This window comes from Cherax quadricarinatus, chromosome 86 (assembly GCF_038502225.1).
Source record: "Cherax quadricarinatus isolate ZL_2023a chromosome 86, ASM3850222v1, whole genome shotgun sequence".
In the NCBI taxonomy this organism is placed as follows: Eukaryota; Metazoa; Arthropoda; class Malacostraca; order Decapoda; family Parastacidae; genus Cherax; species Cherax quadricarinatus.
In genome coordinates this window covers 11,097,539-11,118,058 of record NC_091377.1, presented here as the reverse complement: position 1 = coordinate 11,118,058, position 20,520 = coordinate 11,097,539, and the positions used below count along the sequence as shown (strand labels likewise).

General features: G+C 42.6%; 1 protein-coding gene across 2 annotated transcripts in view; it reads right to left on the bottom strand.

The window, feature by feature from the left end:
* The window catches only part of homer (protein), a 589,932-nt gene that overhangs the window by 132,986 nt on the left and 436,426 nt on the right, over positions 1-20,520 (bottom strand). For both annotated transcript variants that reach the window (XM_053797555.2, XM_053797556.2), the window contains 2 exons: positions 3,869-4,025; positions 1,256-1,387 (listed from right to left, as the gene is read on the bottom strand). In XM_053797555.2, coding sequence (XP_053653530.1) covers positions 1,256-1,387; positions 3,869-4,025 — 289 coding nt within the window. The remainder of the gene's footprint in view (positions 1-1,255; positions 1,388-3,868; positions 4,026-20,520) is intronic.

The following is a 20,520-nucleotide window of genomic DNA, read 5'->3' as shown; positions in this document are numbered from 1 at the left end:
TAATGAGAAAGAATACTGTTAATACATTGGTGGTGGTGGTGGTGGTGGTAGTAGTAGTAGTAGTAGTAGTAGTAGTAGTGGTTGTAGTAGTAAAGTAGTAGTGGTTGTAGTAGTAAAGTAATAGTGGTTGAAGTAGTAGTGGTTGTAGTAGTAGTGGTTGAAGTAGTAGTGGTTGTAGTAGTAGTTAGGTAATAGTGGTTGAAGTAGTAGTGGTTGTAGTAGTAGTGGTTGTAGTAGTAGTGGTTGAAGTAGTAGTGGTTGTAGTAGTAGTGGTTGTAGTAGTAGTGGTTGAAGTAGTAGTGGTTGTAGTAGTAGTGGCTGTAGTAGTAGTGGTTGAAGTAGTAGTGGTTGTAGTAGTAGTGGCTGTAGTAGTAGTGGTTAAAGTAGTAGTGGTTGTAGTAGTAGTGGTTGTAGTAGTAGTGGTTGAAGTAGTAGTGGTTGTAGTAGTAGTGGTTGAAGTAGTGGTGGTTGTAGTAGTAGTGGCTGTAGTAGTAGTGGTTAAAGTAGTAGTGGTTGTAGTAGTAGTGGTTGAAGTCAACTTTCTTATATTTTTTTATCTTTCCTGTCTTCTGCCTAAATGGGTTCTATCTTATGGGGTTTTGTGCCGGTGATATTTGGTCTTACCCTCATGAGCCATTAGCTCTCCTGCAGTGCTCCTCTCTTTGCTTGTTCTTAGACCACCTCCACTTTACTTCTACTATTACTACGATCTCTTTGTTCTGTCTCCACTTTCTGACTTAATATTACTACTGACCTAATATTACTACTACTACTATCACTAGTATTACACCTCATTCTAAATATCACATCAGTTGCACTTGTGTCTTTTTACCTAACATATTGTCGGTAATTCTACCAACATTAATACCACCTTCTTATTGCCACCTCTATCACTGTTGCACTACTTTTTCTACTACTACTAACACTATCACCACACTACTATCACTTAAATTACTATTCCCTCTCAGTACACTACTCTCATCCTCACCCCCTCTTTTATATATCCTGGCTCCCTTCCCTTCACACTTTTATGTGACTATTTAATGGTCTACGTCTGACTGAAATGTCAACGTAAATTTTGGTCTCCACTGTGTAGGTTTTTTTTGTGTGTTGTTCCAGTCACATTATTGTGACTTATTCTTCGCATTAAAACACCCTGATAATAGTAAACAATAAGTGCATTCCTTCAGTTAAATAATGTGTCTCAGTTAATGTAATAATACATGAACAAAATAACCAAAATAATTGTACCGACCTTATTGAGTTCAGCCTCAGTAGAAAATCCTAATCCATAAACTGTATTGGCTCTCATGTCTGACCACTGACCAAACTTCTGTGATGTCTTTGTGAACATCATGTTGGGGGTTATTGTGCTGTTGATCACTGCCTGTGGGAGAAACACAACTGTAAGCCCGGTCTCTTCATTTCATATTGCCTAGGAAAGAAAGCCTTCTCAATGAACACTACAGATTTTTCATCATAGACTGACAGATCAACAGAACGAGCAACAAGTGTAGTAGTAGTGAGTACAGGAGGGGCCCCACTTATACAGCAGTTTAGGTTAGGTCTGGGCTACTGCTGTAAAGCAACAATTGCTGTAAAGTGAATCATAGCCTTTTTTCACTTTCAAATACAGTGGTACCTTGAGTTATGAACTTAATTCGTTCCAAAAGGCTGTTCAAGTGCCAATACCGAACGAATTTTTTCCCATAAGGAATAATGAAAATTAGATTAGTCCGTTGCAGACCCCCCAAAAATACACTTACAAAAGCACTTATAAAAATACACTTACCTAACTGTTCGAGTTGGGAGCTGTTCGAAACTCGAGGTACCACTGTATATTTACTGAAGGAATTCCAAATAAATGAAGAATAGGTATAATTGAAAACCATTGTATTAGTGAAATGCTGTAAAGTGAAGCACTATAAAGCAGGGCCCACCTATATTTCACCAACTTAATGATGGACGAAACACTGAGGATGGGACACCACAAGTATGATTCTCCTTCTGTAGCTAGATGGTAATCACACATAGGTAAACACATGATAAACTTCTTAATTTACAATATACCATCCCTCACACTAAAGTTTTTCAATAAACCAGTCTGCTATATACATTCAGTGGTCACTTTATTAGGTACACCTGTACACTTACTGGTTAATGCAAATGTCTAATCTGCCAATCATGTGGCAGCACCTCAATGCCTAAAAGCATGAAGAGACAGTTTAGAGGTTCTGCTATTGTTCAGATCAAACATCAGAATGGAGAAGAAATGTGATCTAAGTGACTTTGATCATGGAATAATTGTTGGTGACAGACAGACGGGTGGTCTGAGCATCTCAGAAACTGCTAATCTACGTTCTCTGAGCCATTCATCTACATAACTGCTAATTTCCTGGGGATTTTTACACACAACATTCTCTAGAGTTTACAGAGAATGGTGTGAAAAAAAAACATTCTGTGAGTTACATTTGTGTGTGAAAAACACCTTGATAACGAGAGAGATCAGAGGAGAATGGTAGGACTAGTTCAAGCTGACAGGAAGGTGACAGTAACTCAAATAATCATGCATTACAACAGTGGTATGCAGAAAAGCATCTCTGAAATCACATGTCAAACCTTTAAGTGGATGGGCTACAACAGCAGAAGACTACACTGGGTTCCACTCTTGTCAGCTAAGAATAGGAAACTAAGGCTACAGTAGGCAAAGGCTCAGCAAAACTGGGCAGTTGAAGATTGGAACACCATAGCCTGATCTGATGAATCATGAGTTCTTCTACAACATGAAGATTGTAGGGTCAGACTGTCATAAACCTTTGAGATGTGATGGAACTGGAGACTCACAGCATGAATATGCAGTCAATATATCTGTAGCAACTCCCTGATACTATCATGCCAACATGGATCAGGATCTCTAAGGAATGTTTCCAGCACTTTGTTGAATTCATGTCATGAAAAATTCAGGCTGTTCTGGGGGCAAAGGGGAGTGGGCACTACCCAGTACTAGGTGTATCTAATTAAGTGGCCAATGAGTGTGTTTCACGATGCCTATTCATTTTTTATTCTCTCGAGTATGAAAAGAAATACTGGTTAGAGAGATGGAAAACACTGAGATAAAATTGAATGTATCATATACAGTCCAGGAGAGAGAGAACAAAAAAAAAAAAAAATTAACTAATTTAAATAATCAAAAATGCTTTTCTCATAGGCAAAATCCAATGCAAAAAATAACATCCAGTATTGGACCTGTGCTTAAAGGGTATGGAACTTGCACTGTTCAGTGAGCTGTTAGCCAAACTAAAGATTGAAAATCCAAATGAATTCTTCATGAATGAAATCCAAAATTTTGGCAACATCTCCCAAATTTCTGACTTAACCCTAACACCATTTGACTTCATAAAAGCCATTGATGGTATGCCTATGCACTCTATCCCAGGCTCATAAAATTCCAGGTTCATCATAAATTTATATATAAAAAAAACTATCCCATGCCTTAAATAGTTTATGGAGACTGAGCCTAAAACAGAAATCATTCCAAATTCAATAACTACAAACATACCCAGCTCCCAGCTGATGTCCAACATTATTAAAATCTTTGAGAGAGTTTTAAGAAGCAAGATTGCTAAACACACAGAATCACAACAGTCACAGTATGTGTCAGCCCTTAATAGTGTCAGCATCTACCTTTGGTTCCCTCAACAATGTTGGTACATACCTTTGTGTCTCAAGAGTGTCAACACATGCTTTGGTGTCCTCAAGAGTGTCAGCACATATATACCTTAGTGCCCTCAACAGTGTCAGCACATAAATTAGTGCCCTCAATAGTGTCAGTACATGCCAGTCCTCAACAGTGCCAGCACATACATACCTTGGTACCTTCAACAGAGATGATACGGTAAAGCTGCCTGGTAGAGTCGTAGAAGAAAGAGACGGACACCGCAGACGAAGACGCTGGGATCCACGACCTCTTGGTTTTCGGGTCGATGTGGAAGACGTGCGCCTTGCACGAGAATATGGGCTGCTCCCTGCAACATGCAACACATGCAATAATCAGTAATGATACCACACAGACTACAACAATCACCTGACTAATTAAAATACAAACTCTGGCTTCATCTTGGCAGTGACTGCTACAACAATCATAAAACTGGTGATTACTGCAACAGTCACACAACCTGTGAATATTGTAGTACAACAATGTTATGGGGCTATAGGACCCAACATGTATTTATAAGTAACAGTTACTCTGGAATACCTAATTATATTGAATTGATGGGGACTTAGCTCTAAATGTCATAAGGGCAGATCACCCTCATGACTGAGAGGCAACTGGGTCAAGCCTATTTTTCTCAATATAATAGGTTATACTACAGACACACAAACACACAATTTAAATAAGTAGTTTATAAAGTTGTAATTCTTTTTGTAAAAGTAAAATTAAGATGTGGTAGAATTGTGGTAACTGGAGAATTGTGCTTGGCAACAATCTTTTGTTTTTGGTGGGTGTGGGAGGAGCTTAGCTAGGCTCCTCCCTCTCCCTCTCCCTCTCTCTCTCTCTCTCTCTCTCTCTCTGTTTGTTGACTTCAACCTGGCAGGATCTCTGGGTCCTTCTTCTATTTTTGGGGGCATTATGTGTGCTCCAGGGGTGAATTTTTATAATTTAAGTTGTGGCCACCATACCCAGGGTGACTAAAGTGTGTCAAAACACTGGTTAGCCCAGAGATTAGTCATGAAGAGAGAAGGGCAAAGTTGCTGAGATGCACCATGTGAGAGAGCAGCTAAGGAGTGTGTAGATTTTTGTTTTGAATATGTGAGGCTGTAATTGTATATTCTATACATATCTATTTAGAATACAGTTATATTTTTATAGTTGTAGTTTACATAACCTGTGAAGAGGGCTGGTGAAAGGATATCAGAGACACTCAGGATGATCAGCCATGATGTAAGTACTACCCTAGACATAAGGCCTTTATGTAAAAGCTACCCCACACTAGAACATGTAGTGAGAACCTTACTGTCAAAGTAATAAGGGACATACCAACATAACATGGGAGCTTGACCGGGAGAGTTATTTGACTGCTAAAATAACTCAAAACATTCTTTGAACTATATGTGCTGGTATGGGGTAATAACAGTTGCATGTTCCTGGTAAGAGAAGATTTACCAAGGTGGTGTCAGTGGAAGTGTTGTTTTCATATACAGTGGACCCCCGCATAACGATTACCTCCGAATGCGACCAATTATGTAAGTGTATTTATGTAAGTGCGTTTGTACGTGTATGTTTGGGGGTCTGAAATGGACTAATCTACTTCACTATATATTTCTTATGGGAACAAATTCGGTCAGTACTGGCACCTGAACATACTTCTGGAGTGAAAAAATATCATTAACCGGGGGTCCACTGTATTAGTTTACAGGTTGTTTTTCTCCTAAGGTGGGAGAAAGGTTGAGTAACACATTTTTGTTGTGGTTATGGTAAGTGCTATGTGCATAGTTTACATTCAATTTAAGTTATTTTATGTGCCTGTGGGAAAACTTTGTCCACTGATACTGTAAGAGGGAAGTAAGTGTTTAAAGATAAAAGCTATGTCAGAAGATGAGTCTTTAAACTCTTTAGGCTTCAGGGAAGAAGGTAATAATTCATCAGTAAACATGCCTGGTAACAGTGAATATGAGGGATCACCTACTCCAGGTGATATGGAAATGGAGAGAATGAGACTTAAATTAGCAGTGCTAGAGGCTGAAATGAAATTAATGAAAGCTAAGGAGGAAGAACGTCAAAGGTTAGGAGGTTCAGAACCAGAGCCTGAGCAGTACTTTAACATAACTAAAGCTGCAAATTTTGTCCCTAAGTTTACAGAGTGACCCAGATAGATATTTTTTTCTTTTTTTTTGAGAAGACTGCTCTGGAGCAAGGATGGCCCAAACAGAAGTGGGCTACCCTAGTTCGCACACAACTTGTGGGTAAAGGATTCCAGAGAGTAGAGACTCTGGAGGGGAAAAATTTTTCTGATTATGATAAGATTAAAGAGGAAGTATTGCTTGCCTACCAAATGATACCTGAGAAATATAGACAAAAGTTCAGAAATCAAAAATTTCAGGATGGGCAGACCTTAACTGAGTTTGGGAATGAGAAACTGTTCCTTTTTAAGAAATGGGTTTGTTTTAAAGGAGTTAATAAAAACTATGACAAATTAGTAAATCTGATGTTTCATGAGGAATTGTACAATACAATCCCTGTTGACCTCAGAGAATATTTGGAGGACAAAAACCCAGATAATCTTTCAGAAGCACTGGATCTAGGTGACCGATTCTTGGCTCGCAGGGAATTGGTAAGTAAAAACAGTCATGCTCCTTCTAAAAATTTCCCCACTCGTTCTAAACCATATTCCAAGTCCTATGGTCATAAAGGTAAGTGGGACAAGAATTTTCAGGGACAAACGAAGGCTGAGGCACCCTCTAAAATAGAAGGAAAAGGTAAGTCAGCTGGAGCTCAACGTTTACCTAGACAATCAGATAATGTTTCAGGTCCTTGAGTAAACAGTACCAGTCCTACACCAAATGGTAAAAATACCTTTAAGAGTTTTATCTGTTACTACTGTAACAAAACTGGACACACAAACGTTTTGCTGGTCAAGACGGTGAGATCAGGAAAGGGAGGAACCATCCCAGGGGACCCTAACTGCAGAGATACATCCAGTTGCCTGCATTAGGTCTTCAAGGCAAGGTGAGGAGGAACCTTTGGATCTAGACCCCAGGATGTCTATATTTTCTAGTAGGTCCACAGTTGGTTTGCAAAAGGATGTAGGCAGAGTTGAGAACATATTGTCCTTGAGAGATGGATGTAGCACCTACTCTTTGCTACATGCTGGAGTGCTGCCAGTGTCTAAGGATACCTATACTGGGGTAGATATATTGTTGAAGGGTATTACGGGTTCAACCATAAGGACACCTGTACACAAATTATGGGTAGAATCTGCATACTAAGTTGGCTATCTCCCTGTAGGTATCTCAGATGAAATTACCTTCGAAGGGGTTGACCTCTTATTAGGGAATAATGTTATGGGCCTGTTAGACAGTGAGGAACAACTAGTTTGGGGGAAACCAAGTCCCAAATGTTGGGAGGAAAAGGCTAGGAAAACCCTGCCATACCTTCTCCCTGATGGTTCCACCATGAGAAGTATGGCTCATGATCATGCTATCAACAGTCTTCATGCTATTTCTCATGAGGATGGTGAGGGCTTAAGTCTGGAAACTCTGTTTTCTGATGTTGAACTGCAGTCAACTGAAGAAAAATATGTTCCAGCCAGAGCTGAGCATGACTGGAGAATGGATCAGTTAATTAGTGTGAGAGAGGCTGCATCTGCTAGGGTGCAATTAATTTCTGTGCAGGAAAATGTCACTCTTAAGCTGATTATAGCCTCAGCTGTTGCTGAGGAAGAGATTTTACAATTAAATAAGTGTTTTCATTTCAGGGAGGAAACTCTTACAAAGAATTCACCTCTGTTTGCAGTATCGATGGAAGGAGAACAAGGGTTTTGTCCTCAGAGGGTGATGTCCAAGGTTTCCAGGCATTTCTTCTGGTCTCAGCTGTGGGAGACTGTCAGAGAGTATATTGAGACCTATCATGTCTTTCAATTTATAGGGAAACCTAGTCAAAGTATTAAACCTGTTCCCCTTCAGTCTATTTCAGCACCAGGTGAACCTTTCAGCAAGCTGGTAGTAGATGTACTTGGTCCATTCCCAAGGACCAAACTGGGAAATGATTATTTACTCACAATTATTTGCTCCATTACCAGGTACCTGGACGCAGTCCCTCTACATAAGATAACTGCTCATGTAGTCCTAAGGGTTTTGATGAAGTTCTTTTTTCATGTTGGTTTTCCTCAAGAGGTGCAAAAAGACCAAGGGCCTAACTTTACCTCAAAGTCTTTTAGAAATGTTTTAAAGGGATTAAAAGTAGAGCCTCAGTTTTCAACTGCCTATCACCCTCCATCTCAAGGGGAAATAGAGAAATTACATCAAACCCTCAAGACAATAATGCAAGCCTATGGCATAGACAATACTAACAACTGGGATGAGAGGATCCCTTTCTTTGTATTTGCTGAGTGGGGAAGCACTCTGGAATCTCTGAGCTATTGACTTTGAGAGGATGGTGATGCTTTCCCCTTGGAGCTTTTTCTCAGTTTCAGATATTGTTTGGCTCGTGTGAGGTGGATGGTACCAGTGAACGTGCTAATCAACCAGACCAGGATGATGATGTGGGATCACTATGTGGACCATAATGCTCGGGAGGCTGTAGAGGAAGTGCTGATACTGGAGCCAATTCATGTGAAAATCTGTATGGCAAGTTGCTCTGAGCTAAACATGTTGTGGGGGAAGTTCCCAGGGGTTAGATATAAAACCCACACACCTGAGCAGGAAGAAAATGAGAATAATGTACACAGTAACCGGTTAAAGGGTTTGAAGTTATGTCAAAAATTCAGAGAGACCAATGTTTTAATGGAATGTAAAGGGCTGCAAAACAATAATCTGTATGAAATAGCAAAAGTGTATTTAAGAAATAACATGTGTGTAAAAGATTTTGGGAAATGCATGCTTGGGTTTAATGAGAAAAATGTTGGAGAGTTGGCTCAGCCACCTTGGAACCTTATAAAGGTTTGGGATGCCAGTAATGGGGAAAAGTTGAAGTTCCATGAAGTAGTTGTTAAGGAAGCTAAGCCAATTCAACAACTTTTGTGTGGGAAAACTCTGTATGAAAAATTGGATATGGAGGAAGAAGTGAAATTCTTCCAACACCAGTTTGTAGTGCTTAGTGAGAGTCAGTGGGCATTCCCATGCTTCATGGTTCCCAAATTAGATGGCACCCTGGGCATAAACACTGACTACCACAAAGTACATTTAACAACTAAGGTTTACAGGATTAGAAAGATTGATACTTATGCACTAAAAGATGCAAACATTTCAAATAAACTAAAACATGGGGCAGGAAGATGTGATTTCCATGGCCTGTGTTCCAGTACCATTTTCATGTTTGTAATGCAAATTGTGTTCATTGTGTGCTTAAAATTTGTGTGTGAGATGGACTGTGATGGTATTTGTGTAAACTTGATGTATCCAACCTGGGTGCAAAGAGATGTCTTTGGTGTTGTTGTTGTACTGCGAGAGGTTGCAGAACTGTTACTATCTATGAACAACCTTCTAAGTTTAAATGTCAACATTTTACCACAGGAAAGAAAATTTTCATTTTGGGGCTGGCTATTCAGCATTTGTATATGTCTCAGGATCTCTTCATCCTGTTCCTGTGTATGGTAACTAAAATCAGACTCTTAAAATGGGCTTTGTTCCTACAGCCTTTTAATTTGGAAGTTAAATATATAAAAGGCTCCAAGAATGTGGTTGCTAATGCTCTCTCTAGACGTTTCATGCAGATGCATGGTGCGTACTTTGTACATAGTGTTTGTCATGTGCTGACCTTGTTGTTTTTGCAGTGGTGAACTCTCGGCGAGTCTGAGTACTCTCTACCAGCCATCTGACTGTGAAGGAGTCAAGTCGGAGCCAAAAGTGTGACGAGAGTCAGTGTATATGTAAATGTGAGTTGAGGCAGTGGTTGACAACCTTCGGTAACATGAGACGTTCAAGAAGGTATGTGATATGTTGTGTCTTGGTGTGCTCTATGTACGAAATGGCCCGACGATTTGCCTTTGTGGTCCCTTGGACCCCTCCATGTTCTATGTCAGCCTCCTCTTCATAAGTTTGGAGAATCTGTGTGGAGTGGGACCTCGAAAGATGGGCTTGAGTGACTGACCATGTTAAGGATCGTGAGTGTTGACTGGAAGTCTCACTGTTTGGTTCGGCCACCAAGTGAGAGACACCTTGACATGTTTTGTAAAGTTTCCTGCCTGGTGTACACCTGACTGCTCTGGGTTTGGCTCTACTCTCGTCTCCTGATCAGGAAGATGCCACCCTGGAGTACCAGTTGCTTGCTGGATTACCGCAGCAGAGGCACAGGCCTGTTGGCGCAGGCTTTCACAGTGGGCATTGTGTGCAATTCTTGCATTGTGTATTATGTTTTAAAAGCCACTAAAATTGTAAATAGTTACACCCTTGAGTATGTGGGTATGGTTAAAATGCTTTTCTAAAAAAAAATATGCAATCTGTTGTAAATAACAGTAAAGTGAAGAGTAGTTATGGTGCTGGGAAATATGTAACATTTCTGGTAGTCTTGCTCACCACCTTCAGACTTAAGCAATATTTTTTTTTATTACTAGCCATATCCTAAGGGACACGGCTAGCTTTTGTGAGACTTCGTCTGGAGGTGGGGGTGTTATGGGGCTATAGGACCTAACATGTATTTATAAGTAACAGTTACTCTGGAATACCTAATTATATTGAATTGATGGGGACTTAGCTCTAAATGTCATAAGGGCAGATCACCCTTATGACTGAGAGGCAGCTGGGTCAAGCCTATTTTTCTCAATATAATAGGTTATACTATAGTTTTTCTTTTTCGGGCCACCCTGCCTTGGTGGGAATCGGCCAGTGTGATAATAAAAAAAAATAATATATAGACACACAAACACACAATTTAAATAAGTAGTTTATAAAGTTGTAATTCTTTTTGTAAGAGTAAAATTAAGGTGTGGTAGAATTGTGGTAACTGGAGAATTGTGCTTGGCAACAGTCTTTTGTTTTTGGTGGGTGTGGGAGGAGCTTAGCTAGGCTCCTCCCTCTCCCTCTCTCTCTCTCTCTCTCTCTCTCTCTCTCTCTCTCTCTCTCTGTTTGTTGACTTCAACCTGGCAGGATCTCTGGGTCCTTCTTCTATTTTTGGGGGCATTATGTGTGCTCCAGGGGTGAGTTTTTATAATTTAAGTTGTGGCCACCATACCCAGGGTGACTAAAGTGTGTCAAAACACTGGTTAGCCCAGAGATTAGTCATGAAGAGAGAAGGGCAAAGTTGCTGAGATGCACCATGTGAGAGAGCAGCTAAGGAGTGTGTAGATTTTTATTTTGAATATGTGAGGCTGTAATTGTATATTCTGTACATATCTATTTAGAATACAGTTATATTTTTATAGTTGTAGTTTACATAACCTGTGAAGAGGGCTGGTGAAAGGATATCAGAGACACTCAGGATGATCAGCCATGATGTAAGTACTACCCTAGACATAAGGTCTTTATGTAAAAGCTACCCCACAATAGAACATGTAGTGAGAACCTTACTGTCAAAGTAATAAGGGACATACCAACATAACAATCACAATACTACATGTGGTCAATGTACTACAACAATCACAACACTCATGCAACTTGTGATGACTGTTGCAATAACCTCATAACTGGTGATTACAAAAATAAACTAAAAGTTTATTTCATCAGAATATACATGAATATTACAGTGAAGTAGCTAGGTCAGGTAATACAATACTTGCCTGTTCCAAGGAAAGCCCCTTTTATGTATAGCATTTTGGGAATACTAAAATTAATTAACTACTAAACATTAGTACTAAGGTTATGCAGTGCATAAAGTTTTTGTCGATGTAAGAACATAAGAACAGAGGAACACTGGCCTGCTACAGTGTTCCTCCAACCATTGTTTCCTCAACCATTCCCACCCACCTATTTGCCCAACTTTACAGTATTTCCAGTGGGAGTTACACTGAGTTACAATAAAGTTAAATCATGAATAGATCAGTAGTTTCTGATACCATTTCCATAGAAGATAGTTTTACCATTGCACAATAGTGTTTATGATCATCAGATGAATTTTTACATCAACTTTAAGAAATATAACAATCACAAGACTTGTGATTATTGTATATACAGTAAACACTCATATAAGTGACCTTACACAGTGCAATTTGAGCTAAAAGCTACTTAAATGGTACAACCTTTTTGTTTTGCATGGCGCCTGAAAAGTCATGACATTATACTCCATAAATATGAAAAAGAAATACATACTGTGAAAAATTTAGGTTTTAATTTCTGTAGATTTCACACTCTCTTCACTAGGCCATGAGTGGTGCCCACACCAGTGCTCAGCCTTCAACCATTCTTCCTAAGCTATGCAAATCATGCTCACAAAACACCTGTGACTGGTTTCTACCCTTGCAGCCTGGCCTGGGGCCAGGCTTTTCTGCTGACTGGCTATTCAATTAGGCTCCTGACATCTTCTGGTAGTAGGTTGAATACTCTCACTGTAGTCTATGTTTAGTCTGCCCTTACTTTCTCAAAATTGTATGACTTTGTATTTGAGTTGAACTCTGGAAGCCACTTGTTTGATTATTATTATTATAATCAAAAAGAAGCGCTAAGCCACAAGGGCTATACAGCGCTGCAGGGTAGGGAAGGAAGCAAGGGAATTGGATGGCAGGAGGGAGGGGGGATGATCAGCAGGTTACAGAAAACAGCGGGGCAGGGGATAGTACGGGGGTAGAGGGTAGCAAGAGATACAAGTAGAAAGGGCTGAAAGTATCAGAATTTGTGAAGTAAGTCAGTCGTTGTCAAAAAGTCAATAAGAGAGTCCGGATGAAAGGTGGGTCCATCAGCGAGAAGGGAAGGTAAAGAGAGAGCAGCGGGGCGAAGACGACGACAGAGGTAAATTCTGCGTGCTCGTTGATAAAGTGGGCAGTCCAACAGAATGTGGCTGACTGATAATGGAGCTTGGCAATTCTCACAGAGAGGAGCAAGTCGCCTCTCCATGAGATATCCATGAGTAAGACGAGTATGGCCAATGCGAAGACGGGAGAGAGTAGTCTCCCAACCTCGACACTGGTGATAAGAAGACGGCCAGTAACCTATACTCGGTTTAATAGACTGAAGTTTGTTGCCGAGCATAGTAGACCAACGTTGTTGCCAACGGGTGTGAAGGTGGGAAGATATTACAGCAAAATAGTCCGTACATGGAATACCTCTATAAGAAACTGGTAGGTCATGTACTGCTGACCGCGCAGCAGTGTCTGCCTGTTCATTGCCCTGTACGTCAACATGACCAGGGACCCAACAAAAAACAATATCTTTATGCTTAGTAAAGATGCGGCGTAGCCAAAGTTGGATACGGAGGACTAAGGGGTGAGGTGTATCAAATTTTTGTATAGCCTGTAAAGCACTAAGGGAGTCTGAGACAACCACAAATGATGACACAGGCATAGATGCAATACGGATAAGTGCTGTAAGGATGGCATATAATTCAGCAGTAAAAATACTAGCTGAAGATAGTAAATGCCCTTGTACGACGCTGTCCGGAAACACTGCTGCGAATCCTACGCCGTCAGAAGACTTAGAGCCATCTGTGTACACAGCAATGGCATGAGAATGAGAGTGAAAGTGGTCAAGAAAAAGAGAGCGGGAAGCGACCGTAGACAGTTGGGCTTTCGAGCAAGGGAGGGAGAAAGAACAGACTCGAACAGCTGGAACTTCCCAGGGGGGTAGGGAAAAGTGAGATGCTACATGTACATAGAAAGGTGGTAGTTGAAGAGAAGACAAGAGCGAATGAAGGCGAAGAGAGAAGGGACGGAGTAAGCAGGGGCGGCGAACAAATAAAGAATGTCTACTAATATCAGTGACCATTCTATAAATGGAAGGATTGCGGAGATCATGAGAGCGTACATAGTAGCGCAGGCAATGGGCATCACGGCGATCGGATAAGGATGGAACGTTCGCTTCTGCATAGAGGCTTTCGACAGGGGAAGAGCGAAAAGCACCAAGGCATAAACGTAATCCTTGGTGATGAATGGGGTTAAGGCTAGAGAGAGTAGCAGGAGATGCCGCTGAATAGATCTGGTCACCATAATCAAGTTTCGATAAAATAAGGGTGGAATGTAGGTGAAGGAGGGTTCGACGATCAGCTCCCCACGAAAGATGAGCAAGGGTTTTAAGAAGGTTCAGCCGGCTGTGACAAGTTGCCTTCAGAGAGGTAATGTGAGGTTTCCAGGATAACCTACGATCAAAGAGGAGGCCCAGAAACTTGACTGTATCACGTTCAGGGATACGTGAGCCATAGAGGTACAAAGGATGATCAGAGATGACAGAGCGTCTAGTGAAAGTGATTTGGTGGGTTTTAGTGCTGGAAAATTTAAACCCATGTGTGGTGGCCCAATTGGAAACACGGTCGACTGCATGCTGGAGAGAAACTGTAAGGAGGTGACAGTCAGCGCCTGCACAGGCAATAGCGAAGTCATCAACATAGAGTGATGACCAAATATTTGATGGAAGACTAGAGGCCAAATCATTAATAGCAAGGAGAAAAAGTGTTGTGCTCAGAACACATCCCTGGGGGACACCTTCAGCTTGGACAAAGTCCGGGGAGAGCACATTATTAACCCGAACACGGAAATGCCTGTCAGTTAAAAAGTTCTTAAGGAAGGATGGTAGATTGCCTCGAAGGCCTAAGGAGTGGGCTTGGGCTAAAATATTATACCTCCAAGTTGTGTCATATGCCTTCTCAAGGTCAAAAAATATGGCAATAACTGAGTGGTTATTCGCAAAGGCATTACGAACATACGTATCCAAGCGCAGTAAGGGGTCTATGGTAGAACGTCCCTTACGAAAGCCATATTGACGAGTGGAGAGACTGTTGTGTGTCTCTAAATACCACACTAAACGTCTATTTACTAGACGTTCCATTACTTTGCAAACTGCACTGGTAAGAGCAATGGGACGATAGTGGGAGGTTTCATGTCCCGTAGTGCCTGGTTTGCGGAAAGGGAGAACAATGGCGGATTTCCACAGCTGTGGAAGAACTCCTTGTGACCAAATAAGATTGTAAAGGCGTAATAGGACTGCAAGGGCTGACTGATGTAAATGTTGTAGCATACGAATATGAATGTCGTCGGGCCCAGCTGCCGATGATCGACAAGCTGAGAGTGTTGCCTCCAGTTCTTGAAGTGTAAAAGGCACATTATACTGTTCTTCTCTGAGAGAAGAAAAGTCCAAGGGTGCTAACTCTCTGGCAGACTTTGAGGAAAGAAATGAGGGGCATAGATGGAGTCCCTGAGAAATACGGACCAGATGATTGCCAATTTCATTGGCAACATCTAGTGGGTTTGCTATATCAACACCGGCAACCCGCAGAACAGGAGCCGGGTCAGGAGAATATTTACCACTCAGTTTTCGTACTTTTTTCCAGACTGCACTCATAGAGGAAGCAGAGGTGATGGTGGAGACATAATCTCGCCAGCAAGTGCGTTTAGCGTCACGGATGACACGGCGAGCGATCGCACGCTTCTGTTTAAAATCAAGGAGTCGCTCTGTGGTTCTATTGTACCGGTACCTGCCCCATGCAGCGCGTTTCAAACGTACTGCACGAGCACAAGCAGGAGACCACCAAGGCACGCATTTCTGAGAATGCCTGCCCGAAGTTTGGGGTATAGAATGAGAAGCTGCGGTGAAAACGGAGGACGAGAAGAGGTGTAAAAGCTCATCGATGGAGGACGAAGAAGGAACCTCTTTAAAAACAGTCAGGTGTGAGTAAAGGTTCCAATTTGCCCGATTAAATTGCCAGCGTGGGGTGCGAAGAGGTGGCGAATATGAAGGGGAAGTAAGAATGATTGGGAAATGATCACTGTCATGTAAGTCCGGGAGAACAGACCAAGTAAAGTCTAATGCGGCGGAGGAAGAACAAACTGAGAGATCGATGCAAGAGAGAGTATGAGTCCGAGGATCAAAATGGGTGTGAGTACCTGTATTTAAAACATGGAGGGGGTGGGTGGCAAGAAAAGCCTCTAACTGAATTCCACGGGAATCACAGTGAGACCCTCCCCAGAGGAAATGGTGGGCATTAAAATCACCAAGTAACAGAATCGGTGGCGGTAATGACGAAACAAGGAAGGCAAAATCCGGAATAGATAATGCCCGAGAAGGAGAGAGATATAAAGAACAGAGCGTATACCACCTATGTAAGTGGATACGGGCTGCTGTGTAATGCAGCGAAGTATGAACAAATAGCTGATGGTACGGAATATCAGTGCGGAGAAGAAGGGCACTTTCATTAAAGGTCCCATCAGGAAAAGGATCTGAAGAATACAATAAATTATAGCCTGAGATGTGAGAAATAACAGCAGAGTGTAATTTTGGTTCCTGTAAGCAAACACCAACAGGGGCAAACTGGGAGAGTAACATCTGAAGCTCACCCCGATTACCCCTGAGGCCGCGTATATTCCACTGTAAAAAGGCCATGATTGGCAATGATAAGGATACTTGAAATCCGCAGGTAAGGGTTCCTACGGACTAGAAGGGTTAGAAAAGTCCACATGCGGAGGCAGTGGAAAATGTTCAAGCAGCGAAGGAACGGTGCGCTGTGAAGAAAGGAGTTGCGCAGATGGAGCAGAGGAGAGAGGAAGAGCGGAAGGTGGATCAGTGTCCATTGATGGTTTGGTCTCTGCAATATATTCAGAGATTGCTTCAAGTGTTTCGGAATTCAGAGATGTCGTATGGGAGACAATATTGGGAATGGTAGGGGGAGGATGAGTAAAGATTGGAACTGTATTGGACTGTACCAAGGTAGGGGGGGGCGAAAGGGTGGAGGGAACTGGAGAAGTGTGGCAGGGGACAGAAGAGACAGGAACCTGGGAGGTGGCAGAAGAGGAAGAAACTTGGGAGGGAACAGGGGAGGAAGGTACATTACGAGGAGGAGGGTGAACCTCTGCACTTGTAACTGAGCCAGTGAGAAGGGAAGAACTAGGGACAGAGACAGGGAGGGTAAAATGAGGAGGTGGAAGATGGGTAGGAGGTGTTACCGGACCTTTTTTTGACTTTTGAGAAGTAGAGGGACGATTGGGAAGAGGTGTCGTACGAGGTCTCGTCGATACTGAGGCTTGTAAGAGAGAACTCGAAGAAGCGAGATTAGACTGAGGCGTTGAAGTAGGGACGTCTGAGCCGAGGACAGCAAAAGGATTAGATACAGGAGTGATTATGGGAGAGGTAACCACAGAGGTGGGTGTAGAAGATGGGATACCAGAAGTGGGGGGACGTTTTGAAACACGGGAATAAGAAACACGTGGGAGTCTCCCTTGGAGGCGGAGATGAGAAACTGCCATGGCATAAGGGAGACCTTCTGTCTCTTTGAGGTAACGGATTTCCCGCTCGTTTAAATAGACCTGACAACGGCGAGAGTACGAAGGGTGAGCCTCATGACAGTTAAGGCAAGAGGGAGATCGATTGCAAGACGTATTAGAATGGTCATCGGCACCACAGACTGGGCATTCGGCGATAGATCTGCAATATTTCGCTGGATGGCCAAATCGCCAGCAATTTCTACACTGTTGTGGTGTAGGGATCACCTTTCGAACTTGTAACCGATGTCCTGCTATATAAACGGAGGATGGGAGTTCTCGGCTGTCAAAAGTTAAACGAGCCACATTGCTAGGGTATCGTCTCCGCCCACGGGCAGGAAGAACGTAAGTGTCTACCTTGAGGATTGGGAGATCTTGGAGTTCCAGCTGTTCTAGAATGTCGGTGCCACATGTCTGGAAATTTTGTTGAACTATGGTATGGGGCAGAATAACGGTACCACTACAAGAATTGAGGGAATGATGTTTTTCAAGGGTGACAGGAACAGTATCTATATGGGAAAGACGAGAGAGCTCACGAGCCTGGGTAGCATTCTGTACGGTAATGATGCGCGTACCGCTCTTAAGAGCATGAAAAGAAATATCTTTACCAACATGGCGTAGGAGTGCCTTGCCAATACTATGGTCAGAAAGATAGGCAGTAGAGGAAGTTGGTCGTAAAGTGAAGAATTTAGTCCACTGTTCAGTCTGAAACTGAGCGTGGAAAGGTAGTGAAGGACGTGTCGATCGTTTCTGAGAAGAACGAGAAGGTGAAGGTGGAGAAGTATCATCAGCAGGTAATTGTCGTTGACGTTTAGGCGTGGGACCAGAGTTGGTCCGACGTGGAACGGGTCGGCGATTTGAAAATTGCCGCACCGTAGAGGGAGAGGCCGGAAGCATAGTCAGAGGAGAGCGAAGGTCTGATAAATCGAAGGAGTCAGTCGAGGCCTCAGTACCTGAAGCGGGTGAGGAAACAGCACCGGCAATAGGTACAGAGGCATGAGGAATGTCTGAAGAGTGGTCCAAAGACGAGGCGGGGTCAGAACGGGGTGCGGTATCAAGAAGGGGCCCGGGGGTACCAGGTTCATGGACTAGGGCTGCCATGGTTAGGTTACTTCTTTCTTTTTGTTTTTAAGAAAAAAAAAGAAAGAAGAAAAGAAAATAAAAATAAAAAAAAAGAAAAAAAAAAGGGGGGACCGGGGAGGGATAGTTCCTAGGAGGGATGAAAGGGCCAGAAATCTCCCTCCGCGCCCAAGAGGACTCGACACCGCTAGTAGCGCAGATGCAGCATGGAACCCGTGCCATACCCTACCCTTCATGCCAGTAAACCAGCAATCTGGGATAGCAACCTCACATCTGCCGAGCTACCTCGGTGGACAAAAGAGAGGGCGGCCGGATATCCGCCACAAAGCATACCTCCTTCAGCCACCACCCCCGGAATCCGAAAGGTGGCTTCCAGAGCTACACCCGTCGCCCAAAAGACACCCAAAGCTACTCCGGGATACCGGAGAGGGATCGGGACATCCCTAGGCAATCCAGATTCCACGGCAAACTACGCCACCGCCAAGAAACCTCAACGGAATGGGATGGACCCCGGTGTCCTTTCTCCTACCCAGGAACTAGCGCGCCTGTGGGAGAAATCCCAAAGGACAAAAAGAGGAAGGGCAAAAGGGAGGAGTGGGGAGGAGGAGGAGGAAAGGAAAAAGGGGAGGATGGGGAGGATGGGATAGGGGAGGGGAGATTGGGGGGTAATTAGGTTCGGTCTGAGGAAGAAGACCGATAGGTCTAATTCCTCAGACCAAGAGCCTCTTCACCACGCCAAGGAGCCCCCCTTGAAGAGGCCACTTGTTTGAGTCTGTTGAGATATCCCCGGAGCTTACTGCTCTCTTCCCATTCTCATTCTTTAGCAAACAGTGACAAATAGGATTCATTTCCCTCTGGTAGGTCATTCCACGTATATAAGGAACAGGAGTGATCTTAATACTGATCCTTGCAGAACCCCACTCGTTACTCTCTCCCATTTTGATATTTCATTGCTTAGAGTTACTATCTATCAGCCAGTTACTCCCTGATCCACCAGAGAATACTGGCTTTTAACTCTTTAATCCCCAATTTTCATGGCCTTATATGTACTTATCTGGGCTGAATTCCAATAATCACTTGTTTGGCCACACTTGGAGCTTAGCCAAGTCTTCCAGTAGTCTGCCTCATCATCTTCCATTTTAATTGTTCTAATTATATTTACATCATCACTAAACAATGATACATATGATTCAATTCCCCTCTGGTAGATCATTTATATATTAGGTATAGTAATGGCTCTGATACAGACTCATGGAGAACCTCACCTGTTACACTTTTCCATCCTGAAACACCTGCCTTTGTCATCACCTTTTGTCATTACTTGTTCCCTGATCCACTGGAAGACTTTTTCTTGTATCCCTGCTTGCTCCTCTAATCTGTCACTCAGTCTCTGGTGGGGTAGTGTAAGATGCTTTCCTGCAGTTCAAGAATATGAAGGTGACCCATCCTTGCCTTTCTTTCCTTCATGATTTCTGTTATTCTACCACAAAACTCCAGTAGGTTAATAAGGCCAGACTTAGTGTCCCAAAATATATGCTAGTTTTCTGTAACAAACTCCCTCTTCTCTGGATGCTTAACAAATCTTTTCCTGAATATCTTTTCCAATGCTCTGGACAGTGCACATGTCAGTGATCCTGGCTTGTAATTTAGTGCCTTTTGTTTGTAGTACTCCATTAAGGAGTCAAGCTGTTTAACAGAGGCACATCCAGGGCATTTCATAGAAAAGAATACCACAGCTTAGTATCTACAAACTTCAATAACAATCCAAACCTTCTTCTAGTAGAACCAGTGATGAAAGCCTGAAGCTAATTAGAAGTTACTGAAGTTATTTTCAGGGTCAATTACCTAGCAGCCCAGTCCCGGTTCAGACCATCTGGTGGATCAAGGTCTCGTCAACTAGGCTGTTACTACTGGCTGCACACAGTTTAACATTCAAACCACAGCCTAGGTGATCAGGAAAACTGACTAAAGGGACTTACCAAGTTCTCTCTTAGCATATTCATTGTGCCCTTGCTTTTTAGTAAAGGTATTTTTCACCATCTGCTAAGTTTCTTCTATTCATGATGGATTTCAGTGTGTGGGTTTGGGACCAGTCCCTCCAGGATTTATCAAGTGTAAATCATGATGCACCTTAAAAAAAAAAAAACATGAAATGGGTGGGGTTAGAACCCATGGCAAGTGAGTCGTAGCACTCCAGACCAGTGTGTAAACCACTGGGTCAGATGGCTACAATAAAATTCATCCAACTAGGTATATTCATTCACCACAAGAAGGTTAGCATGGGCCACCACTGTGACCACAAATGCAGGTTTTTACAGATGAATCTCCAGCCAGCTTGGCTGCAGTGAACCCTACCACAAATCCCCTCAAAGCCAACATCGTGTTTGCA